Source organism: Lissotriton vulgaris, chromosome 6, assembly GCF_964263255.1.
Source record: "Lissotriton vulgaris chromosome 6, aLisVul1.2, whole genome shotgun sequence".
Lineage (NCBI taxonomy): Eukaryota > Metazoa > Chordata > Amphibia > Caudata > Salamandridae > Lissotriton > Lissotriton vulgaris.
The window spans coordinates 827,206,740-827,225,884 of NC_141694.1; the positions used below are offsets into that span (position 1 = coordinate 827,206,740).

At 40.4% G+C, this 19,145-nt stretch overlaps 1 protein-coding gene across 2 annotated transcripts in view; it reads right to left on the reverse strand.

Annotated features, from left to right (window-relative positions):
* The window catches only part of RMDN2 (regulator of microtubule dynamics 2), a 726,737-nt gene that overhangs the window by 76,745 nt on the left and 630,847 nt on the right, over positions 1–19,145 (reverse strand). For both annotated transcript variants that reach the window (XM_086926853.1, XM_086926852.1), the window contains exons 9-10: positions 1,873–1,926; positions 1,689–1,769 (exon numbers count right to left, since the gene is read on the reverse strand). In XM_086926853.1, the coding sequence (XP_086782979.1) occupies positions 1,689–1,769; positions 1,873–1,926 (135 nt within the window). The remainder of the gene's footprint in view (positions 1–1,688; positions 1,770–1,872; positions 1,927–19,145) is intronic.

Here is a 19,145-nt window from a genome sequence, read left to right on the forward strand (position 1 = left end):
CATGGCCTGATGCACACATCCTTCATACATGATGGTACTGGCATAACGAAGGCAAGAGTCCCAAGTTACAGTGACTAGAGGGACCTTTACTGGTGAGAGGATACAGGCAATCTTCCCTCAGAGGTACAGGTAAAATGACTGTGCTCTTGGGCTATAATCATCCTACCAACACTACCAGACACCTCACAGGCTATGTTCTGGGGGCTTTAGTGATCTTCATTAAAAAACAAAGACTACTTTGGGTTTCTCACAAAAAACAAAACAGGATTGAGTGTCTTGCAGGCTGGTATGATCCTTGAGTTCTCTGTAAGAAAAACATAGTGTCGTCCAGAAAACATGCAAGGGCAGGGTGGGGTAGCATTATCAAGCCACGTAAAGCACTTTCTTCCCAAGGAACACTCCATGTGCCGGGTTTTCCAAGTGCTCCAGCGAGGAGGTTGTTATACCTGCTACTCAGCCAGTGTGACTGTGGTGGCGGAATATTGGTGTGTGTGAGGTGGCTGTGGAAGGTTTGTGAGTGAGAGTCAGTTGGAGGATGGGCTGAGCAGCAGGAAGGCTGTTCCTAATGGGGCTCTTGTTAACATCTTACTCAAACTTTGCATGAATTATTTTACCACATGTTGTGCATATGCATGAAATGTTTCCACCCATTATTTTCATGCTTTCGCATCAGTACTTTGCTACATTGTTTATTTGCATGCAATTGTTCTGAAGTCATTCTGTTGCATGCAATAGTCCTAATGTCATCCTTTGCATGCATTACTTTTAATGTTATTATTTCTAGGGTTCCAATGTTATTCGTGTAAAGAAAGGAGATGTATTATACCTGCTGCTCAGACAGTGTGACTGTGGTGGCGAATGTTGGAATGTGAGGTGGCTGTGGAATGTTGGTGAGTGAGAGAGTCAGTTGAAGGATGGGCTGAGCAGCAGTATGGCTGCTCCTGGTGGGGCTCTTGTTAAAATCTTACTCAATAGACCTACTTAACTAATCTACCTGGAACTGGACCTTCTTTCTTCTACAACAGAGGTCCCTTTTGTTCCTTAAACATTTCTTATTTCTGTGGTGTGATTTTGCACAACACCAAGAACTGGGCCAAAGATTCTTAGCAATTGATCCCTGAACTTTCTAAAAAAAAAAATATAAAACAGATGATTATCGGTATTTGCCTAAGGACCGACAAACATTCTTCATTAACGTTCAGTAAACATGATTATTCGGATTTTAGAGACAAACAAAAGGAACACAAATGTCAATGTCTAAAATCTAGATTCATGTTCATAATGAGGTATTGTGATGATCGGCATTCTCTTTACAATGCTATATATTGTTTAAAAAATATTGTGTAAACAAATGGAATATATATTTCATAAACTACCCATGTCTACATAAGAAAGCGGAAAAGATAGGCGATCTGTTTATATCCTCATTGCCAAGACAATAAAGTGGAAATTAAATTGCAGTTATAAAAGATTAAACAACCCTTTGTTGATTTGTTCAATCAAAGTCCGTCTCGTAAACTTTAGACACTCTTCAAAAAAACTGACTGTGTGAACAAGAAGCGGCTGGTTTTCCATATATCCAAACGTTAACTTGCGACATGAAAAGAAATATACGGGAGTTAAAAGGTGTACGTCGGTGTCTTCAGTTACACACGACAGAGAAGACGGACATTTATTTCAGTACCCACCTCATTGGTCACCGATACAATCGCTGATGCAGCGTCACAATACTTGAGTGCCTGGTTATTCAGTCCAAGGTCTCTATAGCACTGAAATAAATGTGAGATATGTAAAAGAAAACTCAATTGTACACGCAACATATCAGTAATAAGCGATAGAAAGCACACAGAAAGAACAATGTGTTATAGTTACCTTTGCTAAATACACATAATTGGATTTGGAATATGAAGGCCGCATTTCTTCAACCTGGTAAAAAGATTTATAGAGTTAAAAACATACAAGAAATTAAAGAAATGTCTCCAGAAAATCGACACTATTTGATATAGTCAATTTAACTGACTTTACATCTTATTGCATGGATGCAATTTGTTTTTCATATCGGGGGTGGGTCAAATGAAATGTCCCTTCCCGTTTAAGTTCCCATAGGAACTCTTGCTCATAGTAATGGCATGCATTGTTATTGGGCCACATTTATATTCATTGTGGCAAGGCACAAACATAGGCAAGAATAGAGTATATAGTAAATTCTCAAATGCTCTTAACCTATAATAAATCCCTGTCCATTGTATATATGAAATTTTGAAATAGGTTTTACTTTAACAAAAGCTCAATACATAAATGAAGTAATTGCTTCATATTAGTTTAAATGCTACTCAACATAAAGTGCTGAATGCTAGGGTTTTGCAGTGTGAATGTGCAATTACAATATTTGCTTTTGGAGAGGTTGTAATTTCCCTAGTAACATATGCTTATATTGATCCCCAAGATCTAAATTATTAACAAATAATGAGTTTATCACAATAAATAACAGGAACATGGCCTTTTCTAGCAATATATAATGTTAATCAGTTGTCAAAGGACAGTACTGTAAAACTGGGTTACTGATTGAGGGGTGTGAAACCCTACTCAAGCAGCAACCACCAACCTTGTTGGGGTGAAGTCACAAGCAAACTCTAAATTAACCTACGCACATTTAAAGGTTTAAGCAAAAATAGTGCCAAAAAAGCCTAAAGTGCCATTTGCGACTATCTGGTCATGTGAGACCGGGAGAAAGTCACAAGTCAGGCCAACTGCGATGGAACATGGGTCGTATACAGGGACCAGGTTAGTCCTGCTGAAAAGCTATCTTCTCTTACTAGCGCACAGAGTCCCGTTCCCGGTGGAGGAAGCCACAAGGAGCAGGGAAGTGTCGCGGATGTTCATTGATGTAACGCGAAGAGTAGGCCTGGCAGCATGGATGGGCAGAGCTGTAGAGTGAAGATTCTGTTGTCGTCACAAAAGTTGGGCCAGTACTTCGAGAAGGTGCTCTACACGAGCGGTTAATGTTGGAGTGCGATGGGTGATGGGTCGAGCTGACGGAACTTAGTGCTGGTGGGCTGTGTGAGTGACAAGGTTTCAGCACCAACGGGCCCACTCGCGGTCGCACAGAGCCCAAAAAGTTCAGCCTCTCTGAGGCTGCACCAAGGGTCCATGACCTAAGGAGCATCATTTGGGGATCAGGGCCCTGCTCCAGCTGGTTTTGGGTGCTAATTCAGGGGGTTGTGAGCCTGTTATGTCCCTATGGCTCTAAACAGCAGGCTAGCAGACTAGCCCTTGGAATCACTCTGGGAGTCCTGAGTTCAGTTGCAGGTCCCAATCCCTCTGATTCAGGCAGGAGGGCAGCAGGGCAGTAGTCCAGCAGAGTGACAGTCCTTTCAGCAGCAATGCAGTCCTTCTTCCTGGCAGAGTCTCCCACAGGTCCAGAAGTGCACTGAAGAGTTGGTGTCTGAGGTCCAATATTTATACTTGCCTCTTCATTTGAAGTGGGAGAAGCTTCTAGAGGCTTCCCTTTGAAGTCTGCAGGATTCCTGCCTTCCCTGTACTGGCTCCAGGCTAACTGCAGGGGGTGTGCAGCCATTTGTGTGGCAGCAGGACACAGCCTAGTCAAGTGTAAGTTGGCTGCACCCAGCTCTGTCATCTTGCAAGTGATGGGCCATCCAGGAACACCTAAGCTCTCTATTCTGTCTGGCTGGCTGAATACAAAAAGCCTAACTGTCAGCTACACACAGTCATGTGACCCGGAGACAGGCTGCAGGCACCAAATGGATAAGGCAGTAAAATGACAACATTTCTAAAAGAGGCATTTTTTTCGAAATTGTAATTCAAAATCTGACTTTGCCGTAAGATAGGACTTTTCATCACAACTCTAATAACACCAAATATGAACTGGTTATCTGTTCCCATTCAACAATTATAGCTTATTAAATGAAATATGGTAACCCCAGTGTTATCCTATGGAAGACGCAGGCCTTGCAGTAGTGAAAAAGGAATTTAGGAGTTTTTAACTACCAGAACATGTCAAACTTCAAGGTCATTGACCAACTTTTTTAAAATACACTGCTCCTAGCCCTCTGGGCTCTCCAGGGGCTACTCCCTAGGGGTGACATATGTATTAAAAAGGAAGGTTTTGGCCTAGCAAAAAGTTTATTTTTCCAGGTCAGATGGCAGTAGAAAATTGCACACACAGGCTCTGCAATGGCAGGCCTGAGACATGTTTAAAGGGCTTCTTTAGAGGGTGGCACAATCAGTGCTGCAGGCCCACCAGAAGCATTTAATTTACAGGTTATAGGTACACGTAGTACCACTTTACTAGGGACTTATACGTAAATTAAAGATTGCAATTGGGGATAAGTCAATCTTACATTTTGTTTATGTAGAGAGCACATACACTTTAGCACTAGTTTGCAGTGATAAAGTGTGCAGAGTCCTCAGGCCAGCGAAAACAACATCAGCAAAAATGAGAAGAGGATGACAGGAATTTGGGGAAAAGCCCACTCCTAGGCTCAAGGGTCTAATAAGTACAAACCAGGAAGGCATGTGTTGAGGTGCAATGGTAATTTGAGGCTTGCTGATCAGACATAGTAACAGACATTTGCATGTCTTATTTGATGGGGGGGGGGATCTGAAAAACAAACCATTCTCATGGAGTTCAAAGCCTCTAGGGATGCTATCACTTAATGAAGGGGCAATGAAGTGAACACACTTTTAGACTACATTTATTGTAGACAGGTAATGTTCAATTAGAGTACCCCAAAATCAAAACTCACAGAACAAAAAGTTAATAATTCAGATAAAATAGAATAATGCGTCCCAAGAACATATAAATATCAACAGTCCTACTTTCAGTGTAATAAAATTCTTTGTTTGAATACTCTCATGAAGATTCTTAATTTCTTTAAGGCTCAAGCAGTATGGGATACCCTTATGGATAGAGGAATCTAAAAAGTCTGAATCAGTCAAAAGCATTCTCCAAGACCGAATGGTCTAACCCGGTTTCCACCAGAGCACCGACCTCCAGACAGCAGGTAATGGGAAATGTATTCAGGAATACAATATTCACAGCATACATATTGCCTGGACTGACCCTTTTCCATGCAGATCGGTCAGGAGGACACCGACTGTTAGTTTTCTGATCTAAATTGGGGACGTACTGAAATTTCTGCTGTTCCTCGTAGATTTACATTGTTTTGGAGGAATGGACGGTTTTACCTTTCATCATGGATTTATAATGTTTCTGACAAAAGTTTTACTCAGAGGCGGCTCCTCCGCTAAGGCGCAGGAGCGTCGTCCCACTGCCTTTTAGCACAGCAAAAAAGGAAAAAAAAAGATAACACAATGTTATTGTAATTTTATTTTTCTGTGCTGGAGCAGTTTTGTGGGGCGGGCCTAAGTTGCGCAGGGGGAAGAAGTGGTGGCAACTTATTAAGTGAACATGAATGTTTGGCCGGCTCTCTGGGGCTGGCCAAACATTCATGCATACTTTGCATGTTCTCCACCCTGGCTACATTACAGCGTGAGTGGAGAACATGCCCAGGCTCCCATTCCCCATTTGAACGTAGAACCATGGCACTCAGACCAATCACAAAGCTGCATTGCAGCGTTGTGAATGGCTTAGGGGTGCCTATCCTGCTTCTTATTTGAACAGAAGTCAGAAAGAAGAACGAGAGGACAGAAGAGAGGTGGCAGCCGGGCAGCTGGCCGGCCAGCAGGTAAGTGATCTCCCCTCTCTCCCCTTCCCCCCCTCCAAGCGGGAGCAGCCACGACTGGTTTTACTTGTAATCTTGTGAAGAAACCCATTAAGATAATACATGTGATTAACTATCACACTTATGTAAAAAGTTTCATTATTATTGTTGCAGGTGATCCGCATATCTGTATTTACAAGAATATCTATACACTAAGAAGGGTAACTAATGGGCTGTGAGAGCACCTGGTGCCGGGCTCCATTCTCCATTTATCTATACACTAAGAAGGGTAACTAATGGGCTGTGAGAGCACCTGGTGCCGGGCTCCATTCTCCATTTATGTGCTCATTTTGACTATAAATTAACAAGCTGCATTAGATTCTGCAATTCCTAAAAACGTTATAAATTGTTTTATTTGAAAATTTTGCAAAAATTACAATGGTAACTTTATCATAACATGACTTCTATCTTGCTAGTGGGTTTCAGAGTGATAGTGGTCTGTACTTTACAGTACATTTGGGTAGTCAAGAGCTGTCTTCACTGCCACTCAAGAAATACAAGTTTTTAGCATTGGCAAGTATACCGGCTTGTCATAAGTTCCATATTTAAGCAGCTTGGAAACTGAAAGATGTGCCTACTAGGATTGTCTTCTTTTACGGTGGTATAACTATTAGGGTGCTAGATTACTAGTGTATCTATTAAGCTTCCTTTGTAGGAAAATTAGTACCCTTCCGTGATTGATTTGTGAGGAATGCAGAGTATTTTGAAATTGGACCTTCTCGCAAAAAAAAACAAAGGAGGGACTTCAGTACAGGGTGTGGTCTTGAAAGATTTTATAGAAAATGTTTCTTGCTCATTCAATCTAGATTCATAGGAGGATTCTCGTAACTGAAGGTGGCACTCCAGGTCATACACTATTTGCATAATCTAGTTGCGATATAGGGTAAGTAGTTATCTGGTTCTTGTTTAAGAATCCAAAATATTGAAAAAATACACCGTGATGTCCCTATGGTATTAAATGTAGATTTGGTTGCTTGCAACTACATATTTTATTAGAGACAAACTACTAACAATTTATTCGCATGAGTAAAGCAACCTTTCCGGTAAAAACACAGGATAGTTTGAAAGAAAAAATGGAGTGGATGAGAATTCATTTTCATCAAGTGAATTCTTCCAACATTTGTTAAATGAAGGCAGGCCTAATCCCAAAACTGTTTAGCTGTCCTTTGTAACAGTACTTTATAAATGTAACATATATGTAGGTCTTCGAATGTATCTGATTGACAGGCACATTCCAAGGTATCTCATAAGTGAATCAATCCCATGTCTCTTCAATTCCTCACGGACATCATGTCACGAAGCCTGACATAGAATTACCTCACTGTTTGCAGAGTTGACAGAGTAGCCTGAAACTCTTGAAACATTTACAATATAGCTCAAAGTATGACTTACACCAGCTTGGTTTGCTGCCAAGTAGAAAGCTTGGCTGCCTGTGTAGAGATGTATTTAAAAAGCACAGTGTATCGTGTAGCTAAATTCTGTCTCAGACAAACAAACTCATGACAAATTCCACCTTGTGCTCTAGAAAGATCATAAATAAAAGGAAGGGAATGGCATCCCTGCCTTATTCCATAGTGGTGCAACCTGTCCGATTATCATTAACTATTATTCGGTCCATGACCCATGATAAAGAAATGCAGTTGAGTTAATGCAGTGGGACAGTAATCCCATTGCCTCAATAACAAACAATATGTAACAAACAAGGACCCGCTGATAAAGGTAAATGTCCTGGGTCAGGACAAACAATTTATGAAAAAATAACGCACCCAGGCAAATGCAAGTATACTGGCAGAGTTCAAGTAACAACAAATTAGTAAGAAGTAATAATAATCAGGCACAAAATTAGCATTTGGAGATTTAATTAGATAAAATTTATAAAAATGGTCATGAGGATAATCAATGACATAGATACAAATAACAAATAACAATAAAAAGTTATTTCATTAGAGAATCAGTGAATGTAAATTGTTATGTATACAGATGTTCCCAATGATCTGAAGGGGAGATGGTTTTCGTCTACGCGTTTCAACACATAAGAAGTGTCTTCCTCAGGACGCTACCATCTTGTAGCTAAAAATAGATAAAACATTTTTGAGAAGAACTGTTGGTGTTTATGCTAACAGTGTGCATTTGGTCAATACATTGGCTGAGACTATAACTTGAACTAGTTTGCCAGGAAAATGATAATGTCACACGATGTACCGTTTTTTGATAGTTAATTATACAGAGCTGATATAATACAGAAACACACATCAATATCATCTGGTTGTACACATCAATATCATACTTGTACAAAAAAACAATCATTGTGTCTAAAGGACAGAAAAGAATCTACAGGGATCGAGAGAAAAGTAGACCAGAAAAAGTAAGGAATTACTTATGTAACAAAGATGCCTGGTTCCGCCCAAACCGACAGAAAGTAAGTTTTTATTTTATTTTGAGTCTACCCATAAGTCCCCCCATTTCAATATTCCAGCTGTTCTCAAGGGAAGTGAAAGCTGATCCTGAAGATACGCAGGAGTGCCCGGAGAATCCCAAATTGGAGTGTACGTATGATAATAGGGAATTCCCAATACCTTTCGGATAAACCCCCAGTTTTTAAGTGCGGTCTGTAAGATCTTAAGACGAACTTTCTTAAAAAATTTCTGGTCGCCAAACTTAAATAAAAAAAAGTCATGGCCATATGGTAGATCGTGCAATAAAGCCTGGAACAGACGGCCCTGTGAAGATGCATCTAGTGTGTTAGCAAGTAGCCTGAAGTTTTTAAAGTGGAAAGCATGACAATATAATAGTAAGTCCGGTAAGGCCAGACCTCCAATTTTTAAGCCCCTCCTCAATTTTTTCCAGGCTATCCTGGAGGATTTACAGGCACAGATAAAATATCCAATCTTACCCTGGAGGTTAGTAATATCTTTTAACGGGAAGGATAGAGGGATGGAATTATAAAGAAAGGTCAATTTGGGGAGTATGGCCATTTTAATGAGATTAACTCGTCCATATATATTTAATGGTAGGTTGCCCCATCTTGTTAATGTTTTAGTGATGTCTTTAACAACAGTCTGCCAGCTAATTATCGGTATATTCTTTAGATCTTGAGTTACGTAAATTCCCAAATATCGCATTTTTTGTTTCACCCCCTGTATGGGAGTGTTATTATTCCACCCCATTGTCTCTGTCTTCTCCATGTTGATCTGGTAACCTGACAGTTTTCCGAATCCCTCTGCCAGGTAAAATAGCCTGGGTATAGCTTCTGTATGGTTAGAGGTATATAAGAGGAGATCATCAGCATATAGGGCAGTTTTTAACTCCAAGTTAGCCATCCTAAAAGGTTGAATAACATTATCCCTTCTAATGCCACAAACAAAAGGCTCCATAAAAATATCGAACAAAAGAGGAGATAAGGGGCAACCCTGTCGAGTTCCTCGAGATATGTCAAACCAGTCAGATAATGCCCCGTTAACCAATACTTTTGCCGTTGGGTTGTGATACAGTGATTTAATACCCTTTATAAACACTGGGGGGAACCCAAATGCAGTCATTGTGGCCCAAAGATAGTTCCAATTGACCTGATCGAAGGCCTTGGCCGCGTCTATCGCGACCAAGGCTAACGGGAGGCATTTATCTTTAGCGTCATCTATAGCTCCTATCACTTGAAAAGTTAATTCATTTAGTTGTCTCCCTGGGATAAAGCCCCTTTGATCAGTGTGGATTATAGATTTTATTATCTTCGAGAGTCTAGTCGCTAAGATCCCGGAATATAATTTCATGTCTGTATTTAGGAGAGAGATTGGCCTGTAAGACTCTATTTTCTTGGGGTCTTTATTAGGTTTTGCGATTAGCGTTATTGTGACTTCAGCCCAAGTAGGGGGGATACTGTAACCATGGGATAGTAAGTGATTGAAGAGTGTTGTGAGTACGGTTGACAATTGTTCTATGTAATCTAAATAGAGCTCGACCGGATGCCCATCTGAACCTGCCGCTTTGCCCCGCTTCATTTTCTTTAATTGGTTTGATATTTCCCCCTCCGTGATCTCACTTTCGTTAATTATCTTTTAGCTCATGATTTTAGATACACATGGCCCTCTGCTTAATTATAAAGGTCGTACTTTTTACCACAATATCAGATCAATAGCTAACCCGTCGTTTTTGACTCTCTACTGCGGGCCTATATAGATAAAAAGTCCTGATGCAAAGACTCTGATTGGATTCATTTCGACACGGTTATTTTTCCAACATTCTAAAGCGATTATGTTTTGTAAGTATTCTTTATCTTCTTTCCCCACTCTGTGTATAAAATAGCCAACCCCAACAAATTTAATTTAAAAAAAGGAGTCCTTTCACAGTGTTTTTGGTAAATAGCTGGAACACCACAAAATAAGTAGAAAAATAACTCCCAATTCAATAAAATAAATGTCATTATTTTTGAGTGCGAGTTTAAACAGTTACTCTTGCGGCATAAATAGACCTAACCTCAATTGGATCTATTTAACAGGAAATATAAATGTTTAAATAACTGACACACCTTTAAATAGGCAGGACAAAGGAGATTTCTCCATTCAATAATATAAAATAAAAACGTACTTTCTGTCGGTTTGGGCGGAACCAGGCATCTTTGTTACATAAGTAATTCCTTACTTTTTCTGGTCTACTTTTCTCTCGATCCCTGTATATTCTTTTCTGTCCTTTAGACACAATGATTGTTTTTTGTACAAGTATATGATATTGATGTGTACAACCAGATGATATTGATGTGTGTTTCTGTATTATATCAGCTCTGTATAATTAACTATCAAAAAGCGGTGCATCATGTGACTTTATCATTTTTCTGGCAAACTAGTTCAAGTTATAGTCTCAGTCAATTTATTGACCAAATGCACACTGTTAGCATAAACACCAACAGTTCTTCTCAAAAATGTGTTATCTATTTTTAGCTACAAGATGGTAGCGTCCTGAGGAAGACACTTCTTATGTGTTGAAACGCATAGACGAAAACCATCTCCCCTTCAGATCATTGGGAACATCTGTATACATAACAATTTACATTCACTGATTCTCTAATGAAAGAACTTTTTATTGTTATTTGTTATTTGTATCTATGTCATTGATATTCCTCATGACCATTTTCATCAATTTTATCTAATTAAATCTCCAAATGCTAATTTTGTGCCTGATTATTATTACTTCTTACTAATTTGTTGTTACTTGAACTCTGTCAGTATACTTGCATTTGCCTGGGTGCGTTATTTTTTCTCAATAACAAACAAGACATAGCTTTAAAATGTAACTTGACCATTGACCTTGACCAGAAAAATATGCTATATGACAGGAGTTCTTGACTGAACGCCTAAGAGTGCCTCCAAGGAAGGTAGGAACTTTCAGCTTGCAGGCAGAATACATACAAAACTCCACCACAAAGGGCCCAGGGGGGCATAACAGGCATTTGCACCCGCTTTGCGCACCTCCAGGGCACTTTGGTATTACAGAAGGGGCCACAGAAGCTTGTGCGTCCCCTTCAGTAATACCGATCGGGCTGGCGCACATAAAGTGCAAGGGGGCGTCTCCTCATTTGGATGGGGGTGTGCCTCATGCCAATGAGGGAATCCCCTTGCCTCTGCGCCCACGCCTTATTACAGACGCGGGCGAAGAGGCAAAAAAGCTCTCAGGAGGTGCACTGTCAGTGGGCCCCTTCAGAGCAGGCTTCTGGAGGGGAGAAAGGGGGTCCTATGGACCCCTCTACACAGCCCCTTGCAGGCGGGTGCAGTCACTGACTGCATCTGCCTACAAGGGGATCTTTAATCCCCTTTGAAAGCAAAAGAGGGTTGCCCCCTGCACTGTGAAAACACAGAGCGGCTTTAAGGCAGTCGCTCTGTTTTTTACATGACTGTGCTTCCCTGGGGGCAACGCAAGTTCACGGCTGCCCTTAGGGCAGCGCATTCACCATAATGCAGCGCATTTTCCTGGATTGCGCCGGGCCGTCCTTTTGAAGGTTGTGCCCAGCGCAATCCAGGAACATGCTTTGCATCTGTAATATGGCCCCTGGTTGCTTAAGAGTGCATAATAGGGTCAGGCGTTTATCACATGACAAATGCACAGGATGGTTAACAGTTATTATATTGAAGATGCCGTAGACCTAATATGGAATCAAGTACGTCTTTATTTTCAAGTGTGAAGATCAGAGCCCACAACCGCACCTCCTGCATCACTGGTGTCCTCAAAGAACTTCCAGACTGTTCATTAAAACATCAACAACACCAGAAGCTGAACGTGGAGCTCAAACACATCCAAACCATTTTACACACAACAAGACAGTGCCATGAGAAACAAAGGGAATACAAAACTTACATGACCATTACATCAGCTTATTAGGTGAAGGGCTACTATCGCAATGGATGTATATATACACACACATGTACATATGCATATACCTATATAGATATAGCACAGACACTGGTGGACCCTACCATCCACATGAAAAGCCGTGCATGGAAGCCTTCTCAATAAAATAGTGACTACACAACTCCGTTTATTCCTAAATTTTCTGCAACATTTCACTCGTGTACAGTGACGTTTACCGCTCCATGTTTGAAACACATCTTTAAACCTCGCACATCTCACCAAACTCCTCCCAAACAGGTTGTACTACATCCCAGACACTTCCAACTGTGAGCTCTGAAAGGGTGCCCTGGAATGCAATTGATATTAGATTTCTTTATGGACTCATCAGGGGGATGATGAGCTAGTCAAATGCTATAATACAAAACTATATGTGTACTACCGAAAAACTAGATTGCCCTCCCAGAGTCTGTGAGGGGTGCTACACGATCCATTGGCAGCTATATGATTGCCCTATTTGACATCACTCTTTTGCTAAACTGATTACCAATAATCTTCCTCTTTGTAGTTTATGTCTTGATTGTCAGTAACAAACTGAACATAATGGTCCCATAACCTAGGTCCAACTCCAGTATTTAAGACAAAGGAGATGAAGAATGCATCCTGGTAAGTCTCGGAGGAGAAGATGATACTGGAGGCTGCAAAAATGTAGAAGACCCTTGTAACTTCTTGTGTGTGTTATACTAGGGATATGAATGAGGGTTGACTGGAGATTGTTGGTACCAATCAAGCAGCTTCAAAGTAAGAGAGGAGAAGAGATGCTCTTTGCTGTCCGTCTGAGGGATTTAAAATCAAATATGTTCAACTACACAACAAGGGAGGAAACATGACTGTTAGAGCAGCATGGTTTTCTCACCCTGAACTGGGTGGGCTGAGGGGTGAAAGTTTAAGGTAGTTGAACAAGTCTGAACACCCTTATAGCAGCTGTAGACTTCAACATTGTCATAAGACCTAATGTTTGCCACTCCGATGAGCTACTTATGATCACACCAAAACCCTGGGCTATCCTTGATGACTGAAAAAGGCCTGAGGTATAGGGAATGCAGGTTTCTTATTGGAACTGGAGTGTCCTGTCTGATTCCGTTAACAAGTCCAATACCATGTTCCACTGACTTGTCCCTGGTTTTCCAGCACTAGAGGATAACATTCGGTGTTTCTTCAATTACTAATCATGTACCTTTGTTCCACACCTGCTGATAATAATGTCTCAAGGAATATGGCACAACACAGAGTCAGCAGGACCTCACCACAGGATTATGGAGGTCAGTGTGAGGGAATTATGTGTTTGGCACACAAAACACACATGCTTAAGTGTAAAAGGAAGTGTGTGATATAACTCAATTGTAGAACAAATAATAAAAAAGAGAGCATCATGAAGAGGAAGAAGCGGTGGACAGCTCAATAACTGCTGCCGAAATACAGAGAATGCAGTTTGAAGCACGAAGGGTTTAGTATGTGCAAGAATATCAATGCCAAATGAGTCTTAACTTTTATGATGCTTGTGTAAATGTGAAGACAGATTACATTTGCTAAGAATATCTTAAAAGTGTAGCTTGTGCTAGCCTAAATGCTGATAAGGATTTTCCAAGCAAGATAAACTGATGGAGGCTTCCTTTTCCCTAACTAGTGATAGGAACATTTCCTGAAAGAACAGAGAACCATGACATATATAAGTATATACATCATTGATAAGAATGGAAGCTTCTGTTATGAAGTTTGGAACACTGAACTGGTTAAAAGGGATAGAAGGAGGACACATAGGAATGTGTCCTAGTCATAAATGGACATCGAACATCTACTCCACATGGACAAATAGCCACAACGCCAGACCTTGGAGCCAACCAGGCTGAACCTATCAAAGTCTTCCCATTGATTCAATGAGACTGATGGCCAAATTATTAGTTATTAAAGGCTATCTCACCTGACATTTTTTGATGCAGGGTAGTGCGTACCGCCTTGAGGCCCAAACACTGCTCCTAAGCCGTCTACTCGGCGCGCAAGCCAGTGATAGGCCTCCAGAACTGTTTCAGTGGCACATAAGAGACATCACCTTTATTGTTTGCACTTTAAATTAATAATGGTTTACTCTTTGAATTTAGGCAACTTTTATGGGATTTCATCTACGCTTTTACAATAATGCTGATACTCGATAAATTATTGCTACTATCACTCTTTTTTGGCTGAAATTCTGATATGAGATTCAGTGGTTGGACGCAATATATTTTTATATGAGAAGAAAAATGGCACATTTTAACTCGTTTTAGTGCCTTATGAATGGGATTGCGTTTGGGAAGATATAGGCACGTTGTGTACATGACACTCGTAATATGAAGCTTAGCTTGAGTGAACCGCAAGAGTCCTCTTCTTCCCCATTTTAAGATGGCCGCCATGATTGTATTCATCGCGCGTCACGTGGTATTGAAGACGCGCTGATTGGGAGGGACCACAGTAAGAGTTAAAACACACGGCGATGGGAGCTCGGAGTCGGAGCTCCTAAAACGCCGGTGGGACGCGGCACTGGTAAGAGGGGCTGTGCCGGTCGGCGAGATGTTTGTTTATATAAAGCTTGGTAGCTAGTGGTTGCGAGCTTGGGAGTTGTTAATGACAGCGCGAGCAACTTGCGCTTCCTTATAGACACGTAAATTGTTGATGAGAGCATTGTACAGGCAGTGATGCTCTAACCTTTAAGCCATTAAGTGGGATGTAAATTGAGAGTATATCTAGCAGTCCGAGACCAATATAAATGAGAACAAACTAGAGAATTGTGTCATGAGCATACAATGAGAGGGTATGGTTTGGATAAAATGATATGTAAACCATGGATTATTGATGTTGTTGTGTGCAAACTATGTTTATATACAATTACAGAGGGCCAGATTGTAGAGGGTCTTCGTAGGGACACGTGATCGATCAACACGTTTGACCCAAAGAGGAGGGTTGTAGGTATGCTGCAACTTCGCAACCTCCAGGTAATAATGCTCTAAATGAACTATGTGCCACCTCAGTTTTTGACATTCATGCTGCCCGTGCAGGAGGCATGTGGATTTTTACAACTGGCTCAAATTTATAAATTTTATACATTGTTATCTACCATCACAGATTTCTATGTAAATATGAAGTGAAAGATTGATATGGTGAACCCCCATTAGCCCTGATGAAGTTGCGCGAGAATACAGCAACGAAACATGTTGGCGATAGAGAATTAGATATGGTTTTATGGGAACCATTATTTAATTTGGAGGGATTGCAGCTTGGAATAAAAGTTGGTTGGCCAGCAAGCCTTACCATTTTTTAATGGTGAGAATCACATTTATTATTTCTCACTGGGGTTCGTTGGGCATATATACACATTTTTTCATTGGATGTAAGGTGGGGACTTTGGATGGTAGCGGACATTGTTGTTTTTAGTGAGACACTATGACAAACCAGAGTAGTTGGATTGTACACACTCGAGGGAATTGAGAAGAATATTGAAAACTCTGGTTTTGTCGTTTTCAAAGTGAATAAGTGTCTGTTAGGTGAGGCCCCATGTTGTTTATAAGATCACCCACCCTAGGCAAAACTAGTTTAGGTAGTGCTAGGTAGGAGTACAACTATACAAAGCACTTATATCCCTGCATATATTCACTGTCTTAGCACAATGGTGGAAATGTTCATCCTTTTCACTGTTCTTGTGATGCTAATTACACTAATCTGTTTAATTCTAATTATTGCAGCACATGTATTTTATGGAAGAATCACAACGCCTCAATACATATGGAAAAGCCTTGCTGAGTGTTTCTTGTGTACTACTTTGGGTAAGCATGAGAGCCCAAACGAAAGGGTTCTAGATCTGTGACTACGATTTCCTTGGGGGATCAGTGTCGTCATGTTCTAAGGTTGCACACACATTTGTTGCGCTGGTTAGGGGTAAATATGGTGCACTGTGGCTAGCTCAGACATAGGCCAATATATCCTGAGGGTGTGCACAGAATCAGTCTGGCACAATCCGGACGTTTATGTTGTCCAACAAACGCACAGTTTTACAAAGGGAGGTACAAGCTGCACAACACTGCCAGATGAGCTTAGCTGAGTAGGCCAGGAGGATGACAGGGTCATCAGTCTCGTGGCTTTTTACAGTACAATAATATCATTACCAGTGTATACCCATTTAACAGATGTCAGTTTTCTTACATTCAAAAGTGGATTCTGACAAATAGGTAGCAATCTTATTTTAATCTCCTGCAACTCCATGAATAGTCAGCTAAGTCTTTATGTTGAATGGCTACATTGCAGACACTAAGGGCCAAAGTCATGGGCAACCTGAGTCAAAGGGAACATATAAGCATTAAGGGTCTTATTTAGAGTTCTGTATAGTGGTACATCAATTGTATTAAGAGTGCCATTGACACCATTCCACTCTTAATATTGCATATGGTACATTCACCACGTTTGAGGTTGGCCTCAATCCACCCAACTGTAAATAAGGCCTTAAATCCAGTTATGGAATCACAACAGACCTGTAAAAAGAAAATTACATCACTACTCTACTGTAATAAGTTACTAAAGTTGAACTGTGACATCACAATGCCTCCTGGCAGCAGATGGTGGAAGGGAGGTTAGTGAGCAGAATAAGTAGTACTGCCTGATACAGAAGGCTAAACCTTTTGTTAAAAGCCCTCTAACCGAGTTCTAACGAGGCTGGGGCCCATTAATAACTGGTAAAGTACGAAGCAGAAGGCCTATAATGCTACTGGATATTCCAGCCACTAAAGGAAGAATGTTCTAAATTGTACAAGGAGAAACAGAAAGACGAGCATTAGATTGTTGGAGCAGAACGGACCTGATAGGATCTAAAGGTCATAGACCTCTTTGGTGAATTTCAATATTTTTATAAGGAGTGGTAGAAGATACTTGTTCCTATATATACCACAGAAGAAAACAGCAGACCCACTAAGACCAAGCACAGTTTATAGCAACTAAACTTGAATTACAATTAATGCAGATGTAACTGGTTAAAGATGAAACATTCTTATATTTCAAATTATTTGAGGTGATTGCAGTTTTTACATGCTTGAACTATTTACTTTACTATAACAAGGGCAGGCAATTTTGACGACTGCTCCAAACTAAGAGAGAAAAGCGACCGCAGTTCTAGGGCAAAGAAATCAGTAAAACTTACTAAGCTGATTTGTGACATACTGAAATTATTAGAAGACAGAGGCCGTTAGGTACAGATTTTATCCATCAACATTGCAATAAAATCACTGCGGTGGTCTGTCATAATTTGACGCGGGTGTAATTTGCTGTACAGTAATTACACAAAATTATAGCAAAATTACGCAAGATTATGGGGTATTACGCTAGGAGCAAAACCTGGCATTTAGTGCTATCTTCTTGGCGCAAAATGTACCCGTGTATCCAAAAAGGGCCAGGAGATGCATTTTCTGCTAAGAAAATAGAGCAAAGTGCAACAGAATATGAACATCAGCAGCAAGAAGTCACTAGGTTTGTTGGTCCTGAGGTAGGACTTTTGTGCAAAACTACTCATAATCAGGCAAATGGATGTAATCGGATAATTGTCGGTAATTTTGCAAAAAACGAGTAACGCAAAATTACTAAAATTACTCCGATTGCTCTGGCCTAATTACCATTTCGCCCAGGCCGAGTCATAATAAGGCTAATGAATGCTGAATTTGTGAAGGAAAAGCAAAGTTTCACAAAACTTTCAATATTGCTTAAAGGTCTGGCAGGCAATAACCTACCCCTTACTGGTCATATGATGGTGCTGAGTTCAACACATTTCCTATGACCGTAATGCTAGCGTTTTCTAACCTCCGTTCATTAAATTCAAGTTTGAACACTCCACACTTCACACTCAATTACATTCAGGGGGAACGAATTCTATTGAGTCTTGTTGTATTCCCTTTTGACTTCCATGGTCATTACTTTTAACAACAGACGTCAGTGTAAGATCACCGGATCAGCCTACTTCCTGAATGATACATATCCACAAGTAACAGTGTTTTCTTATTTTTGACTAAGAATCACGTAGTGCATTTTTCATGGTGACTTAGGGATTTTTCAAAAAGGGGGAAGTGGAACATGCGTGCACACCAATCATGCCGTGCAAATATTAAAGGTGGATTCCCACATGAAAATATGAGTAAGAAGGCGTTATAGACTCATTTCCACAAAACTATGCAACGCTCCCATCATCATTGCCTCATTCTACAAAAAAGTAATCTTGGGTATCAAATTTTACAAGAGCTCTAGAGTATCTGTTCTTTTAGCTCATTTAAGAAGGCGGGCAGTAAACGGCTAATGTGTGGGCTGATTTACAATTTTTTTTTAAAGTTGTAAATCTACACCTCATATGTTACACCTCACGATTTGCATGCATTTCTGACTTTGCACCAAAAATCCAAGATTATGCATGGAAAACAAGGCGTATAGCTTACAGAAGTTAAGAACTGCGAATACGCAAATCCGATATGTCCATATTTCTTCTTCTCCACCTGAATTTTCCTTCAGTCAGAGAAACTTCTTCCCTGCACCCCCGTTAAATATAGGGGTGCTGCAGACTGCTTCATAAACTTGAATATAGCTTTACTACAACGATTTTCCGGTCTGACAGCACAGTTGTCTCAGGACGTATTTTAACCAAATATTTTAAAAATGCATAGAGTAAGTTTAGGTTTCACCCAGATAAATATTCCTCTTTCCTCTCAGTGTACTGGCTGTCTGGCGTACCAATCCACCTTTCACAAAGTGCTTTCACTTGAATACATGAGGTGCTATTTTACATGTCAAACATACACTCAATACCCCAGCTGTTGTCCGCATTAAATTTTTTGTCACCTTTACGTCTTCTATACAGAAAACAATCCTTTTTGCTCCTTATTTTCCTCAGCATTCACAATGCCAATAGACCAGGCTTTAATGTAATAACAGTATATGTACAGGCACAACATGTAAACGTTCTGTAAATTGTGTTTATATGCTTTGACATGCACTATTAACATACTT